This window comes from Tiliqua scincoides, chromosome 3 (genome assembly GCF_035046505.1).
Source record: "Tiliqua scincoides isolate rTilSci1 chromosome 3, rTilSci1.hap2, whole genome shotgun sequence".
In the NCBI taxonomy this organism is placed as follows: domain Eukaryota; kingdom Metazoa; phylum Chordata; class Lepidosauria; order Squamata; family Scincidae; genus Tiliqua; species Tiliqua scincoides.
The window spans coordinates 29,007,221-29,025,028 of NC_089823.1; the positions used below are offsets into that span (position 1 = coordinate 29,007,221).

At 41.3% G+C, this 17,808-nt stretch overlaps 1 protein-coding gene across 9 annotated transcripts in view; it reads left to right on the plus strand.

Moving 5' to 3' along the window:
- NBEA (neurobeachin) overlaps positions 1-17,808 on the plus strand; it is a 472,923-nt gene that overhangs the window by 438,385 nt on the left and 16,730 nt on the right. For 4 of the 9 annotated variants that reach the window (XM_066621990.1, XM_066621994.1, XM_066621997.1 and 1 more), the window contains 6 exons: positions 9,349-9,411; positions 9,736-9,825; positions 12,107-12,299; positions 14,272-14,343; positions 15,035-15,190; positions 16,127-16,297. In XM_066621990.1, coding sequence (XP_066478087.1) covers positions 9,349-9,411; positions 9,736-9,825; positions 12,107-12,299; positions 14,272-14,343; positions 15,035-15,190; positions 16,127-16,297 — 745 coding nt within the window. The remainder of the gene's footprint in view (positions 1-9,348; positions 9,412-9,735; positions 9,826-12,106; positions 12,300-14,271; positions 14,344-15,034; positions 15,191-16,126; positions 16,298-17,808) is intronic. The other 5 variants (XM_066621995.1, XM_066621998.1, XM_066621999.1 and 2 more) reach the window with 3 other exon arrangements.

The following is a 17,808-nucleotide window of genomic DNA, read 5'->3' on the forward strand; positions in this document are numbered from 1 at the left end:
GGTTGCAATGGCCCTGGAACCAGGAAGTGGATGAAGGTGACTTGAAACACGTCACATGTTGCGGCCACCGCCACCACTTTTGGGCTTGGAGGGCTAGTATGAACCTCCAAGGAGTGGTAAGAGGGTCAGATTGAGTGGGAGGGCTTTCGCAGTGTATGCAGCTCTGCACTGCAGCTCTTCCCACCGTGCTGAGCCTCCTGCCGCTGCTTGGAAGTTTGCACTGGCAGTATCTCTGCCAGGTCAGTGGACAGCCCCATGGCATCATGATACAGAGATTGGTGTCACAGAGCGATGCCTTCATCTGCCTTGTTATCATCATCATCATCATCACAATCATTGCAGTTCTGTGCACATAACATGGTGATTGGTATAATGCTTTTGAGCATTAAAAGCCTTTCACATGTATTATAATCTTTACAGCAACCCTGGAAGGTAAGTAGTATTATGCTCATGTTGCAGCTGGACAGCTGAGACTAAGGAGAAGTAGTTTGTCTAAGGCCATCTGGCAGAGGCTAGATTCAAAGTCCAGATTCACAGCCTAGCCTTGTTACTCAAAAGTAAATCTTACTGATTTCAGTGGGACTTAGTCCTAAGTGTGCACAGGATTGTATTGATAGTCTTTTCCAAAATGAGAAACTTGAGCCAATGCCCGTCCAATAGAAGGGATAGATATGCATAGGAATTTTTCATTTCTGAGTAATCAAAAAATAAATGTTTAGCTTGGGAAATTGTGCCGTGGATTATGCAGTATTGTAGCAGAGCAAACACAGAACTTTTATTTTGATATACCAGGTTTTCTCAGCAAGAGAAAAAAAATACTTTCACCTACATGTCCAAGTGGTTTTCTATCATGCTTTTGGAACGGACAGAACATAAAATCACATTTAAATTTTTAATATAGCTTTATGTATATAAACTAAGAAAAATATGGATATTACATACATTGATTTACTGAGTGTGTCTGTTTCTCTATACCAAGCATTAAAAATAATGCTTTGCGTGATCATGTTTTATTTCTATAATAATCCAGGAACACAAAAAACCACCATTAAAATACATTCCTTCATGATCAAGTATCTCTCCAGGGTTTGCTTGGTTGTTTGCATCTTTTTTTCCAGCTTCCTTCTTCTTGTCCTGTCCCACAGTATGTATTCTTAACTGTAAAGCAAAGGCCACAAAATACCAAACTGTGTTTTTGTGCTCTGTCACTGTCCTAAATGTGCAGGTTAATTTAATTTATCCATGAGAAGAAAATAAGAACATATGTTACCAATTTGTTTCAGCTTTGGAAGAAATTTTCTTTGTTAGAAGCAAATGTCCTTTTTTCCTACCCCATGTTGTTAATGCAAAAACAGGCAGTCCAGGTTTTCCTGTTTGTTCTAGTGGGGAGGGGGGAGGAGTAGAAGGAGACCAAAATGGTTAATTATTTGCATCTAATTATCAAATTAATTAACTTGCAATTAATTTCTAAAGGCACATTTTGGGAGAACTACTCCCAGGTTCCCTGAGTGTTGTGCCCTAATGTGCTTCTACTCAGCATATCAGGATGACCAAGAGGAAAGAAAGGAAGAAACAAAACTTCCATTTCTCTCCCTACTTCCATTGCTCGGTCTATCACTGCTTGAAAGTAAATAAAGAGGAGGGAAAGGGTATTTTGGTGGAGAGGTGCTGGCATCAAGATTTGGGTGATGACAAAGAGATGGTGGGAACATTCTTGTGAGCTGTGCATTTGCTTAAAAATTATTCAAGTTATTTTGTTTTTTGAGGGGGTGAGGGGAACTGAATTCTGAATTAATCCAAAGTGAGTTCACCTATCTCTACTGCCAGTAGTTATCAGAACCGTCAGGAAAGTCAGTGTCAAGGCAGCTCACAGCTGAAGAGGATAAATTGGGGATAAACTACTGGAGTTGGACACAGCAATCTAATGCTCCTGCTTAGGTCACAGCTTGTGACAAGTACTTGGTTGTGTAGCTATATTTAAATAGACCCATTAAACACAATTGATTCCCATTAGTGTCCCAAAACTACACAGCAAAGGTACTGATATTCCTTGTTGTATAAATAACAAAAGTATTTATGTATAAAGCAGACCTGAAACAAATGAACAAAAATTTTAGAAGCTGTAAAGTTGTTCATTATGTATTACGAAAATCTCATTGCTCAAAAATGTGCTCAACTTGACCTTTGGTGTTGTACATCAGTGTTTACATGTGAGAAGGAATTAAAATATTTAATTTCTACCATTCTTGTATCAAATAATGTTATGAAAGAACATTGTTTTAGCTTTTAGATTGCTTAAAACGTCCACTTTCATAGTCCAACACCTGCAAACCTCCAAATAGCTATGCTTATGACTATTATAGAAATTTCTTCCACACGTTTGCATGCTCAAACTCTAACTTATCTCAAGTCATTGATGCTATTTAACAGCTGTAGACACAAATAAAAAAGCAATATTTCACACCATTAGTATAAAACAATAATGTTTTCAAACTGCATGTTCTCTGCACCCAGAGGGCTGTCAGTCATGTCTGTTCTGAAGAACAGAGTGCTTAAGGACTATTAATCATGCTATCTTTGCCTGAGAAACAGTGTTAAGAATTATAGTACTGATCCTCATTGAGCACAAGCTTGCATAAAATAAAACAAATTATTTTGTTGTCAGTTTGTTTTAACACTTCTGTAATATCACTTCTCTGCCACAAATTAATAATTACAATACTTAGGGCCAAATCCTATCCCAACTTTCCAGTGTTGATGCAGCCCCGTGGCAAGGGAACAAACATTTCCTTACCTTGAGGAGGCCCTTGTGGCTGCTTCCCCACTGCAGGATGCAGTGCATGTCCTGTTCGCACAGCTGCATCAGTGCTGGAAAGCTGGATAGAATTGGGCCCTTAATGAATTAATGCAAAATTATGCTTAGTTTCTCGTTCTAGACCCCTTACTTCAAGAAAGGCGTCAGGGTTGGCCCACTAATGCAGCAGGCTGAGGCCATTGCTTCAAGCAGGACATTGGTGGAAGCAAACTGGATGGATACTCCCACTGACAAAGATCACCTTCCCTCCGATCAGCAGGACAGAAAGAGGGCACTGATCCTAGAAATTTACTGCAATATTCCTTATATCCCTCTACATGATCCTACTTGCCAACTTTATACCCAATTCCTATATCCTTACAGATGTGCACCAGCACATGAGAGGGGGCAGGACGGTCAGTTGTTTACCTCATTGCCTACGCAGCCAGAATTGGGGATATTCCTTTCCCATCTCATTGTGATATTTTCACTTCCTGGCAAAATGAAGCAATGTTGGCAGTAGGATTTGGTTGGTTTTTTTGTTGTGTGGAGAACCCACATTTCAAAGCAATTCCACCTCTTGACATAGTTACAGCCAGGGATGGGCATTTGACTCCGATTGAATCGATTTGAGTTACGCTAAGCGCTTCGTGTCTTAGAGCCAGTGACTTAAAAAAAAGAGTCTGGACTCAGTATGACTTGGATCCATATCTTTTTAGTTGTTGCTTGCTTTTTTTTTCTTCACCCCTTCTGTGTCACGTAGAAAGAGCTCGTGGGTGATCTGGAAACCACCATTCAGAAGGATAGCAGCAGCAGACATGGTGGTAGGCTAGGTTGGTTCCAGGAGGCTTAGGGGTTTGAAGGAAGGAGGTTTTTTGGCCATGAAGTTTTGCTCAGGGAAGTCCTTGACTCACAATTCGACTTGTTTCTCAAAATGGCTCTGACTCAGGATTTAAACAACTCAAAATTTTTCTTAAGTTGCAATAGCCATGGGCTATGACTTGTGAGTTGAGTCGCTGGGTCACTGACTCGTAACTTGGGCTCAGTGACGTCAGCACATCCCTGGTTACAGTTCATTCTTATCCCCCGCCACACTATAGTATGCAGCCAAGCTAACAGAGCTCATGCTCCATGCTATGGTGAAAGGGAGACAAGAAGGCCAGTGAGAGGTTAAAAAAAAGCCTTGTCTCACCTGGGAAAGTCAGCATTCACAATTCACTAAATTTTGAACATTTGGTATAACACAGTAATTCCCAAACACATCCTTGGAAGTTGGGAACCTGTAATTTTTTGTGGGAGAGGGGAAGACAGCAATGTAATTGTCAGGATCGCACTGCTGCTGGGGATGAAATTGATTTGTTTAACTTACCAGGCCCAGCACTAGTCTCCTGGGGGTGTGCGGAGCCCAAGGATACATCTGCAGGACTCCCCAAGCCTCTGAATTTTTAAACAAAACAATCGTGACCCACTTCTACTTTGTGAACATGAAACCAGAGGTAGGTCACAATTGTCATTTTTAGACATTCTGAGGCTTGGGAAACCCTGTGGAGGAATCTACATGCTTCTGCCACCCCTGGGAGGCAGATACTGCCCCTGGTAAGTTTTAAAAAAAATACTGGCAATCATGTCACTGCCTTCATTCCTCCCTGCCCCCTAAGAGGGCAGTGACAAACATCTCTGGCTGGTGGATCGTAACCCACCAGTTTGGGAACCTCCGTTATAGCAGTGGAAACAAGTAATTAAACATTACTTCCCATGTAAGACCCACTGAAATGAATGATAATTGCATACTATAATTGCAAAGCAAAGGAATCCATCCATGCAATAACTACCTGTGTTGTGGATTGCAGCCAGTTGCTGTTGCTTTTACATGAGCTGAAATGCGCATACATTTAACTCTAGAAGACGGTTCTCTGGATAAAGGGTCAAAGGGTTGTAGCACAGGTTTCATATAGCAAGCGGATGTTTCATTTAGAAGGAGGTCATTGGAGCTCAAAGGAAATACTAGGATAGTAGACAAAGGGATGTCAGCAGGGTTCTCCCTCGTTCTTTCTGGTATGCCCTGCTAAAAAAAATGACACAAAAGATAATTTTTGAAAGGTTGCATAGACACTGTACAAACTTCTGAAATATCTTGCCTAGAATGAGTCATCACTCAGTACAGTGCAACCTGACAAACAGTGTGGGGAGAAAAATGAAAAACAGAAGATGAGGACAGCAGGAAGCTGAGGAAGGGGAGGACTGACACTTGTAGAGCATGAGAGAGATAAATCTTTTTTTTTTTTTAAGGTAGTTGATAATATTCCTTAAAGTGCCTGAATTGCAGATGTTATCTTAAGTGTGATATAGCCAGAGAGTTCTGTTTGCCTGATAGATTTCCTGCTATTCCTCATTAAATAACATAATTTATAATTTTAATATAACTTCATGGCTGGATGCTACAGTCAAAGGTTTTTCATATGGTTGCCAGCTTCCATTGTTTATAAAGAATGTGCGTTGTCCTACCCTAATTAGGCTTGGCAAGTACAAATGCACAAGGAACGGGAAGGGGGAAGCAGATTCTTTGATCATGCGGAGAAATGATCCCAACACCTACTTCAGTGATGCTTCAAGAGTGACAGTTTTAAGGTGCACCTGTCATGCTGGGGTCAGTCTGTGGCTAAGGGTCATGCTTATCACGGGCCTACTGGCCCAGGATGATGATTAAGGATATTTATATATTGCTTTTCAACAAATAAGTTCACAAAGTGATTTGCAGACAAGAGGCAAATAATAAAGTGGTTCTCAAATAAATCAGTTAAATGCATAACACTCTGAATCCCTCCAGTGCAGGTAGGTGGTCAAGGTGTAAGTCGCTGAGAAACTCATGCTGCCACTTTGCCTGGCACCATGTACAATGGGAGCATACCCAAGAAACTTTAAGTCAAAAACTCTCTTTGGCCAAAGGAGAGTGGCAGTGGTTCCTCTACATACACTACAGCACATTCACTAAAATTGAGTGTCCAGAGAGTTAGAACAGACAAACGAAAATATTTATTTGGACAGAGTGTAGTCAGTCTGTGGAACTTCTTGCCACAGGATGTGGTGATGGCAGCTGGCTTAAATGCCGTTAAAAGGGGATTGGACAAATTTATAGAGAAAAGTCCATCACAGGTTACAAGCCATGTTGGATTTGTGCAACTTCCTGGTTTAGAAGTAGGCTACCTCAGAAGGCCAGATGCAAGGCAGGGCCCCAGGATGCAGGTCTCTTGTTCTCTCGTGTGCTCCCTAAGGCATCTGGTGGGCCACTGTGAGATACAGGAAGCTGGACTAGATGGACTTTTGGCCTGATCTAGCAAGGCTCTTCTGATGTTCTCTTTTCCCCATTCTCTGCCTTTATTGCTCAGTCCAGGTATGTGCAGCAGGGCTCCTCTTTCTCTGAGAGAGGAATAGGGAGGAGCCACTGCCACTCATCCCATCACTACTGAAACACTGGGTGGCTAAAGATTTCACCAGGGCTTTCAGCAACCAGGAGCAGGTATAGTTATCGGTAGAACATTTTACATATACTCCAACAGACACAATGTGCAAATGTAACAGTAATTTACTTATAGTAGCTGCATGTACCTATAGTATGGTCGACATGTGTCAGTACGTAATACGGAGAGTGGCCCTAAGCCATTCGTTGTCAATATTGGAGGTATAAGGGAAATGAGTTGTCCCAGAATCAGTTGATTTCATGTGTAAATTAGGTCTATGTAACTCTTGTAATTTGAGAGGTTGAAACTTGCACAGGTTTCAAGTATATGCTCTTTTATTTTCTAATGTGTAACCAAACAAATATAACCATGCAGGTAAAACTCTGATAATTGTTTTAAAGGCATATTTTGAAGATGCTTTGCAATGTTTACTCAGTGGACTAAATATAATTGTGAATTGAAATTAAATGTCAAGAATTATAGGGGGGTATGTCTGTGGTTTCAGTTATCTGTGGGTCAAGTGCGCAGGGCCTCTCCCCAGCTCTGCTCCCCTCACCTCCAGATGGTCTTCTGAGTCCGGCAGAGACTGCGTGCGTCTGCCTGCAGCTACTACTGGGCTCAGAATGATGATTAGAAGTTTTTAAAAAAGCAACTTCCGGTTTTTGAAAAATCTGGAAGTGATGTTTTTAATGCCTTATAAAGCATTAGGAGGCTCAGCGAAGCCACTGAGGGGCATGCTTCAGTGCCCAAGGAAGCACACCTTTATTGTATAAAAGGTGGACGGCCCCAGAGGTGGGCAGGGAGCGGGAGGTGGGGCTGGGATCCAGCAGTTATGACAGATCCCAACCCCTGTTCCCAAGGAGAATGTAGCAGCTTCAAGCCGCTCCACTCTCCTTGGACTTGTGCCACCTCAAGTGGTGGCACAAGTCTGAGGAGACCCATAGGGGCCAGTAGCCCTTACCCAGAGGTAAGGGGAAATGTTTTCCCTTACCTCTAGCTGAGCTGCTTATAGCCATTATCCTGCGCAGGATACAACGCAAGCCTCCTGGCTTGCCTGTTCCAGCTCAGGGTAGGATTGCACCCACATTTTGTTTTCTTTTTGAGATAACCTCTTCTTGCTTCATTTTACCTTTTCTATATTTGTTAATTCCACAGTATATCAACCTTTCCAAAGTATGTTCAGACCTCTTAATGAACAGAAATTAGACAAGTGCAAATAATAGTTTCTGGTGCTACCTTTGTAGCAGCATAACTAGAAATGTTTCCTAACATTCAAAGAAGTATCAGTACAGCGTACATGGAGATTACTACGTTGCTCAGAGCAGGGTTAATGAGAGTTGCACTTAATACGTTTGCTAGTAGAAGCCAATAGCTCTGCCCAATCAGATTTACTGTCTCCAAAGGGATTGGAAATTCTGTGGGGTTGCCATTGACTCCTATATACAGAAGATCAGGTGGTAAAACAGCCACTGAGTGCGTACTAAGCAAGATATATTTAGCTGTAAAATAGTGGTTTTCTCTGACAGAAGAAATTTAAGCCCCCAATTCTTTGTCAAGCCATCTTATTTAGAAGTTACTGTTGTTCTCAAATTCCTTATTCTTTAACACAAATCTGCTTGAAGTGGGAGCTAAAATCGATAGCATTTGTGTAAAAGACATTTGTAGCTGTATAATCTGAATTTGCCAGGGACTGGTCCAGTTGAAAGCAAATGTGTAAATTAAAACCAGGCCACTCTCTATAAGATTTAATTCATTTCTCTGCTGCATCTGCAAAAGAAAGAAACAATGCCTAAGCTGTTGCTGTAAAAAGTGACAGATGAATGTCCATGATGAATACAGCTACTAAATATAACATTTTTATTTCAAAGTAATGCTTTAAAAGCACAAGAGAATTACCTTAATCTTGTCTGAAATGCTGGAAATAGCATGTTTTGCTTGACTTGCATATCAAGACAGCTTTTGAAAAACTCGATATCCCCAATAGGCAACGTTTGGCATTAACCATTTAGATATTAGTCCTCGCTTGTATAACTGAATATTTAGAGAAAAAGAAAGAAAGAAAGAAAGAAAGAATGTTGCTTGCTAAGTTTCTGGAAGATAGCATTGGGCAGCACAATCCTGTCCTGAGCTGGAACAGGCAGGTCAACTGGCCAGCACTGTATCCAGCACACGATACGAGATGTCTGCTGCACAACTCAGAGTAAGGGAATTTATTTCCCCTTACCATGTGTAGAGCGGCAGTGACAGTTTTCCTGTTAACTTTTAAAGGGCAAGTAATAGTGTTACTACTTCTGATTGACTTTTGGGGCTGCCTTACTGTTGTCACTGTATTTTGTTTGGCCTTGGATGATGGGTTTTTTTGTTTTGAATTGATTTATCTATGATGATTATTATATGACTGCACTTGGTTTGTTGTTTTTTAACTGTGGCTTTTTAATGAAGTTGCTGCCATCTCCATGCCTCTCCCGGGCCTGAATCGCCCTCCTCCCTACCCACTCCGAGCCCCATAACACCTCTCCGCCACTCAGTGGGGAACTTACCACTGATGGCTCCCGGGGTTCCTCTGACTAGCATGGAATCCCAACGCGCTCGCTCCACGCTGGCCTCCCTGCCAGCATCTCTGTTGTTTTGACTACCATGAAGTATCTTATGGCACTTTTACAATGGCCATCTTCTGGGGCAGCACACAGGAGACTGGCACTGGCCTAGGATTGGATAGGGTTCTTAATTTTCTAGAATAAAGTTCAATATTTTTAATAAGATAGTTGAAACATTTTAGCCTAAAAGGTGATAGAAGTCTTACTTGACATGTCATTTTTACATTACAAAAGAATGTGGGCCAAATATTTACACATTTGTTACTGTCAGGAGCACTAACAAACATTCTACATAGGAAACACATAATAAAAATGCACTAAAACTGTTTATTAAATTATATGAAAACTCTGTGTTATCTGCAAGTCATATACATTCAGTTGCAATCCTTGTCTACTGCATGTATGCTCTGATTAAAGCTTTCATTATGGAAACTATAGAATTTTCTTGTTTCAGATTTGCATTATCCATGAATTTTCTCAATTTCTTTCTTCATTTAAGATTCCAGAGGCTTATTTTATTAGAGATCCTCATACTTTCCTCCTTACAAAGGACTTTATTAAGGTATACATGCTGCATTTAGTGCAGAAAAATCTCACAGGACCTTAGCTGCATGTCCGTACAGGTTAACATTTTCACATGCATTTCTAGCTACTTGAAATAGGAATGGTTAGTTGGTTAACTGAAGCATGCTTGAAAGGAGAAGCAAAGCTTGTCTACAAAATACTAACACTTGGATGAGTCTGCAGCCTGGGAGAAGTGCACCCGGTGAATTTTCTGGACTTTTTTTTCATGGCTGACTTGGAATCTGCTTGCATTGTCAAGGAGTGTGTTGACCTATCTCTTTGATGCATATTGATTATGACAATCACTCTCCGTTCCCTGCAGGCCATGGAGGCACAGATACAGAACTTTGGACAAACGCCATCTCAGTTGCTTATTGAGCCACATCCGCCTCGGAGCTCTGCCATGCACCTGGTGAGATATAACTGCTTGTTGGGAATTTATTTCTTCTGAATCCAGGGATCCTTTATAGGTCATAAAATACCAATTTAAGTAACACTTTCTCTTTATATGTCCTGAGTTCCCCACAAACACTGTATTTTTCTCTCTGGCAAGAAACATTGCACACCACAGTATATAGGTGAATGTGGGTTTTTTGACAGTTGCTGGCTTCGTTTTGCCAAGTTCTTGGTTAATTTTTTTTTTTTTATAAACAAGCTTCCATCATCATAAATATGTATTTGATGAATACCATTGTGAGAAATAAAAAGCCTAGAAGATTTTCTTCTGGTGGAGATCATATTGCAAGAGGACAAGGAAGCATTAGGAAATGATTTATGAACATTGGCTACTTGTCAGGACTGAGGAATTGTAGTTCAAATCATGTGGGAAACCTCCTGCCCACTCTCTAGAGAGGACACAGTGTGCACTTTCACTTCAATTTGAACTCCCAGATCATTCCTAATCCATTATTTTGTGTATTTATTACAGAGAAAAGACATTACTCTGCTAAATTGGAAACAATGAGATCTGTTTCCATTTCTGCTCTTGATTGGAACATCTTACTAATAGGAATTTTCTATAAAGCTTCAGTACATTCCAAAGTATAGTATTTTTCAAATTTTTGTTTCTGCTCCCATGAAAAGCACAGACAAGATTGCATAAATAATAATTATTTTTTTTGGCAACTGAACTTTTTTCTCGCTGATGAACATAAAAACACCTGCCAAATCTGTTCACAATCTGAAAATGTGGTTAACTTTTTATTTAAAATTCATACTGTTGAATTAAAGGCAATGTTACTAAAAAACCCAGAAGTTGTCTTGGAGATTAGAATATGCCTAAAAACATGTTCCACATACAGTGCTCCCCTTCTCCTTGTAAGGGCTGGCCCAAGATCTCCTGATGCCTGAGTCAGCAAGCCAAGTGCTGGCCCGTCTTTGCCAATAATGAGCCCCTTCTGCTTCTCCCATTCTCCAGTGTTCTAGCTCAGCATTCCACATCTCCTTCTCCTTGCTCTTTCCTTCCCAATCCAGAGAATTAGCAGTGGAGGCAAGAGATGGGTGCTTCCTACCAATCTGCTGCCTGAGGCGACTGCTTCAGTTGGCCTCCTGGATGGGCCAGCCTAGCTTGTAATCATACTATAAACATTTTAATTTTTGTGATGGAATGCCCAAATATAAGGGACAATTTATGTATTTATTCTTACATGTTACCATGATCCAAAGATGTAGAAGGATCTGAATCTACAAACTGCAGCATTTTTCTTGTCTCCAAAGAAGCCCCTCATGTGTTTCCCAACCACACATCCTGCATGATGAGCTGCTATTTAAACTCAAAGGAGTTCATATAGAAACTCGGAATGTGCTGCAGGGATAGTCCTATTTGGGAAAGAAATTTAAAAGACCATTGTGCATGGGGATTAGCCCATGAGTGCCACTGGATTAGGGCCTGTGATTTTAACTGTATTTTGGAGGGTTACACTCACATCCTTCACTATATATACATATTGTACATGTATAATATAGATATTGTAGTTCAAGCTCAGAGCAGAACTGCACAGCACAGGTCCACTGTTTTCAGCTTTCCTCTGTAACTTAGGGTATAACTTGTTTCATGTCTGGTGCCACCCCTCAGCTTTACATCATGGGTGGATAATTGCTGGTGAGAGAAATGTCCCATGCAATGACATCAGGAAGTTGTACTACATTGTATGATTGAGGAAATATTTTCATGGACTGCCATTTTCAGCAGCAGCCCAGGTGTTTCTTCCAATAATGTGCAGTTTTCTCTTCAGTGCCATTAAAATCAACGTTATCATTACTTCTATAGAACATCCAAATATCTGTCAGAACTGACTGACATCTTCCACATTTTAACCATTGTATTACAGAGAGAGAGAGAGAGAGAACCATATGGATGACTTAAGTGATGCTTGTATTTGACTGACGTCTTCACTGAATGAAATTTAATAACCATTTTATTGCGATTTTCTCTGTTAATGCTGACTTTATCATTTCACACCCTGTAATGATAACCTAATGGACCTTAACCATACCTCTTCTCTTTTGCCCTCATGTTATGCTCCGTGGATAGGTTTGCTAATGTTGTTGTCTTGTATTCGTACAGTAGATGCGCAGGTAGCATTGTTTCCCCTGTATGTACAAATACTTCCTGACTTTTTCCTGATTTTCCCCTCACTAATTGTGATATCCCTTCTGTTTCCCTCTGCTCTTTTCTCCTTTCTACTCAACAGTGTTTCCTTCCACAGAGTCCACTTATGTTTAAAGATCAGATGCAGCAGGATGTTATAATGGTTCTCAAATTTCCATCCAATTCTCCTGTCACACACGTGGCAGCCAACACACTTCCCCACCTTACCATTCCTGCCGTGGTAACTGTGACTTGCAGCCGGCTTTTTGCAGTGAATAGATGGCATAATACAGTAGGTATGTGCTTCTTTTGAGATTTGTGTTGAATTTTACATGAAGAATGCATGGTTTCAGTTTCATACAAATATGCTCTAGGCTACTGTACCTGGTAGTATATACCAACACATACAGTTTTTTTGCCAGGATAGTTACCTGGCATCTCAGTACATTTGAATTTCTTCTAAACATACCATCTGGTATTGTTTTAAATATTGCTTTATAGTTCTAGTACCTTGGAATTAGAATGCATATTGTTCCTCTAGCTTGCAGTCCACCAGCTTGCTTGGATAACAGCAAATTCTTGGGGCTAAATTAGGTATTTCAAGGGCAGCCATGTTTGTTTATTCACATACTGTCCAATTCAAGGATTCAAGAGTCTGCTTTTAGTATGAATAGAGGCATTCTTTCTTGGTTTCTTGCTGTTGTACCATTGAAAGTATGTCAAAGTCTTCTTCAGTAGCATCATGGTTCATATGTTTATGACAGTAAAAATACTTGGAACTTGAAACAAGGAGGTGTTTTGCAGAAATATGCAACATCCAGTAGCTCTGATCTAGCACATTGGTCTTGATATAAAGGATTGTGATGATCAGAGGGTGGGTGGGGGGCTTGGTGCTGTTCTTTCCACTGATCTGCCCTACGCCCAGGCCAAATTGGTAGCCTCTGCTGCCATTATGATGACTGGGGTGGGGGTCATCTTCAGAAACCTTCCTTCCAATTGCAGGGAGAATTTCCAAAAAACCTAGACTGCAGCAAGTTGCCAAGAGCCTAGAAGTACTATGGCAAGGCTCTGACTTAGTTTAACCAACAACAAGCAAGTGAAGAGTTAAAATATTAAAATGGGGTTTGGATAATACAAGAAGGAAATAAAAAGATAAGCAAACTTGGAAAGGGGCTTAAGTGTTAGCAGTGCCCAAATGTGGATCTTAGGAAAAGTACAAGGAGGACCAGTAAGTTAGTTGGCAACCTTCAGTCTCGAAAGACTATGGTATCGCGCTCTGAAAGGTGGTTCTGGAACAGCGTCTAGTGTGGCTGAAAAGGCCGATTCGGGAGTGACAATCCCTTCCACACTGGGAGCAAGTGCAGTCTGTCCCTGGCCTGTCTCCCTGGCTATGGGCCTTCCTTCTTTGCCTCTTAGCCTCAAACTGTTGGCCAAGTGTCTCTTCAAACTGGGAAAGGCCATGTTGCACAGCCTGCCTCCAAGCGGGCCGCTCAGAGGCCAGGGTTTCCCACTTGTTGAGGTCCACTGCTAAGGCCTTCAGATCCCTCTTGCAGATGTCCTTGTATCGCAGCTGTGGTCTACCTGTAGGGCGCTTTCCTTGCACAAGTTCTCCATAGAGGAGATCCTTTGGGATCTGGCCATCATCCATTCTCACGACATGACCGAGCCAACACAGGCGTCTCTGTTTCAGCAGTGCATACATGCTAGGGATTCCAGCACGTTACTGGAGGACCAGTAAGCTAAGACACATTAGGAAATTGCTTTTAAGTTTGTCTGTAATTGCTTGCTTTACTTTTGTAAGATCCACACCTGGTCACTAGCAACAGCCAAACTTACTTGTACTTACTGTACTTAATCAGGCCCTTAGATTGCTGGGTGCCGTTATACTTCTCTGATCCCCAGCGAGGCAGATGTAACAGGCCGTGCATAGGTTCACTCTGATCAGAACATGAGCATCCTTGGGCTTCACGTTAAGTAATATAGCTTCATAGGCTTCAAGTCATAGGCTTGTCTCATTGGTTGGTTTATGAGTATGTGGACATCTGTAGTTGCCCTCAGACCTCTTCATGTGAGCTTGGATGCCCAATTGCCCCCTCCCAGAATTTGTTGTGGTTGTTGTTATTGGACATTGTTTAAGCAAAGGAAGGTGTATATGATCAGAAGGAAAACTAGAAGGGCTAAAAATTAGGAGTATGATTACCTCTCAGTAGAATCTGTCCTAGTAAGATAAAATAACATCTGTATGATTCTTTTTGTATAATTATTTAGGCCTCAGGGGAGCCCCAGGATATTCTTTGGATCAAGCTCATCATCTTCCCATTGAAATGGATCCATTGATTGGTATGTTAGCGAATAAAACATAACTCTTAGAAAGGATGAGTTCAAAGGTGATCAATTATGCGGCATTTTACAGTCTTCACTATGTATCTGAAGATAGAAAGGAACAGTAATTAATGTCCACCCAGTTTCATGGACTTAGCAGCTTGTGCCTGTTTTTTATGGAAAGGGCAGGGTATAAACTTCAAAATAAAATTAACAGGAATGGGAACTGAATTTGGGATGACCAAACTCAAGTTGTGCAAGCGCACATTTTTTGAACACTCAAGTTGAGTCACGTCATGGACGTTGCTGATCCTGACTTTAATCGCAACTCTGGACCAGTGACTTGAGCACATCCCTGAAAATTAATAAATTTAAAACTACAATTGTTTTGGAAAGCTGCTTGTTAAGAGCTGGTGTAGTATTGTGAGAGTTGCGTATCAGAACATTCTTGGTTTGACTTCACCTCTGTTGTGAACTCACTAGGTGGCCTTAGGTGGACCTTCCTCTGCTCACCAGTAGTAATATGGGGATGATAGTATCTGTCAGGGTTCTTGTAACCAAGGCCACTGTAGACCTATTACCCAAAAACTTGTCTTGCCCCCTTTTTAAAGGATCTCAATGGGCATTACTGCATCTTGAGACAAGGAATTGCACATGTAAGTGATGCATTGCATAAAGGACATTTCCCCCCCCCCTCCATTTCCTGCAGCCAATAACTCTGGTGTGAACAAACGGCAGATCACGGACCTTGTGGATCAAAGCATTCAGATCAATGCTCATTGCTTTGTGGTCACAGCAGATAATCGCTACATTCTTATCTGTGGTTTCTGGGACAAGAGCTTTCGAGTTTATTCTACAGAAACAGGTAGTGCTTGTGTATGCAATCCTAGTTTTAATACTGTTTCATTGTGAAACTGAATATGGCAGCTAACTAATTATTTTTAAAAGTAGAACTGAAAAAGTTGTTGTAGACCAGTATGTGAATTAGATTGATATCTTGAAGATGAAAATAGAATGAAGAAAATAAAAACATGCCCACTTAAATCATTGTGAGACCTGTAAATCATTTATTGGGATTTACAGAACTGAAAACCACTTTTTAAACAGTCCTAAATTTAAAAGGTAGAGTGTTTTTTGTTGTTGCTGTTGTGAGAGCTGCTGAAAGGAAAATAACATGCTCAGAAAACATGCACACAAACATGGCAGTTCTTTTTTAAGTAGCTTCTATGCCATGACCTCAAATACAAAGGAGCTTAAAAACCAGTTTAGAAGCTTAGTAGCAGCAGCTAGTGAGGGGAAACCTCTCAGAAAGAGACTAACAGGTGTATGAATGGTGTGTGTGTGTGTGTGTGTGTGTGTGTGTGTGTGTGCGCGTGCGCGCGCGCAACTCCAGAGTCTACCTGTAGGGAAGTGGTAGCCCCCATACTGGCACCAGTTTTCAGAGCATCCCTTGTGAGGACTCCAGACAGACCAGCAGGAGGCTAGATGAATCAAACAGCAAGCCAGTTGGTGATGTTATCTCAGGGTGACACCCACAGATATGGAAGTGAATTCACAGAGGGTTATGAAAACCATTTTGGGGATGTAGTGAGGGAGCCCTGAGGGGAAATTTGTCTTCCAGTGCATAAATTAATAGAGCCCAAGGCCTGATCCTTGGAGTGCTGCTTGCAGAAAGGCACTGTCATCAATTCATAGTCCAGTGTTAAATATTATTTTTATTCATGTCATGTGATTAGATCTGTTTGCTTCACCTTGTATTCATAAAGCTACAAAACACAAAGACATATTTTCTTCATTATAGGTAAACTAACTCAGATTGTGTTTGGCCACTGGGATGTAGTCACTTGTCTCGCCAGATCAGAATCCTATATTGGTGGAGACTGCTACATAGTTTCTGGTTCTCGTGATGCTACGTTATTGCTGTGGTATTGGAGTGGTCGACACCATATCATAGGAGATAATCCAAATAGCAGTAAGTTATTAAACATCTTTATACAGATATAGATATAAATATATGTTAATATATAGAGATATATTTAGCATTGCTCCTTTAAACATCAGTCGTGACTTTTAGAATTTCCAGAAAACTTTGCATGCAGACTGTAAGCACAATTTTATAGTCATAAATTACAGTAGGCTATAAGTTTATGGCATTTAATTGGTTATAATGCAATTAAGAATTGATGCAAATATTTCTTAATGGTGTAAGTAGTTTCACAGTGGAACCAAATATCAAGGGGGAATGGTGGATTCTCTCTTGCTGGCACACTTTAAGCAAAAGCTCAACAGGCATAAGAACATAAGAACAGCCCCACTGGATCAGGCTATAGGCCCATCTAGTCCAGCTTCCTGTATCTCACAGCGGCCCACCAAATGCCCCAGGGAGCACGGCAAATAACAAGAGACCTCATTCTGGTGCCCTCCCTTGCATCTGGCATACTGACATAGCCCATTTCTAAAATCAGGAGGTTGTACATGCACATCATGGCTTGTAACCCATAATGGATTTTTTCTCCAGAAACTTGTCCAATCCCCTTTTAAAGGCGTCCAGGCCAGACACCATCACCACATCCTGTGGCAAGGAGTTCCACAGACCAACCACACACTGAGTAAAGAAATATTTTCTTTTGTCTGTCCTAACTCTCCCAACGCTCAATTTCAGTGGATTTCTCCTGGTTCTGGTGTTATGTGAGAGTGTAAAGAGCATCTCTCTATCCACTCTGTCCATTCCCTGCATAATTTTGTATGTCTCAATCATGTCCCCCCTGAGGTGCCTCTTTTCTAGGCTGAAGAGGCCCAAACGCCGTAGCCTTTCCTCATAAGGAAGGTGCCCTAGCCCAGTAATCATCTTAGTCGCTCTCTTTTGCACCTTTTCCATTTCCACTATGTCTTTTTTGAGGTGCAGCGACCAGAACTGGACACAATACTCCAGGTGTGGCCTTACCATCGATTTGTACAACAGCATTATAATATTAGCCATTTTGTTCTCAATACCTTTTCTAATGATCCCAAGCATAGAATTGGCCTTCTTTATTGCCGCCGCACATTGAGTCGACACTTTCATCGACCTGTCCACCACCACCCCAAGATCTCTCTCCTGATCTGTCACAGACAGCTCAGAACCCATCAGCCTATATGTGAAGTTTTGATTTTTTGTCCCAATGTGCATGACTTTACACTTACTGACATTGAAGCGCATCTGCCATTTTGCTGCCCATTCTGCCAGTCTGGAGAGATCCTTCTGGAGCTCCTCACAATCACTTCTGGTCTTCACCACTCGGAAAAGTTTGGTGTCGTCTGCAAACTTTGCCACCTCACTGCCCAACCCTGTCTCCAGGTCATTTATGAAGAGGTTGAAAAGGTACCTTTTGGAGATGCCATAAGGCAGCATTTCTCAAACTGTGGGTCGTGATGTACTTGGTGGGTCATGACCTGATTGTTGGTGGGTTGTGAAGCTTTAGCTGATAAGCTGATAGCTGAGAA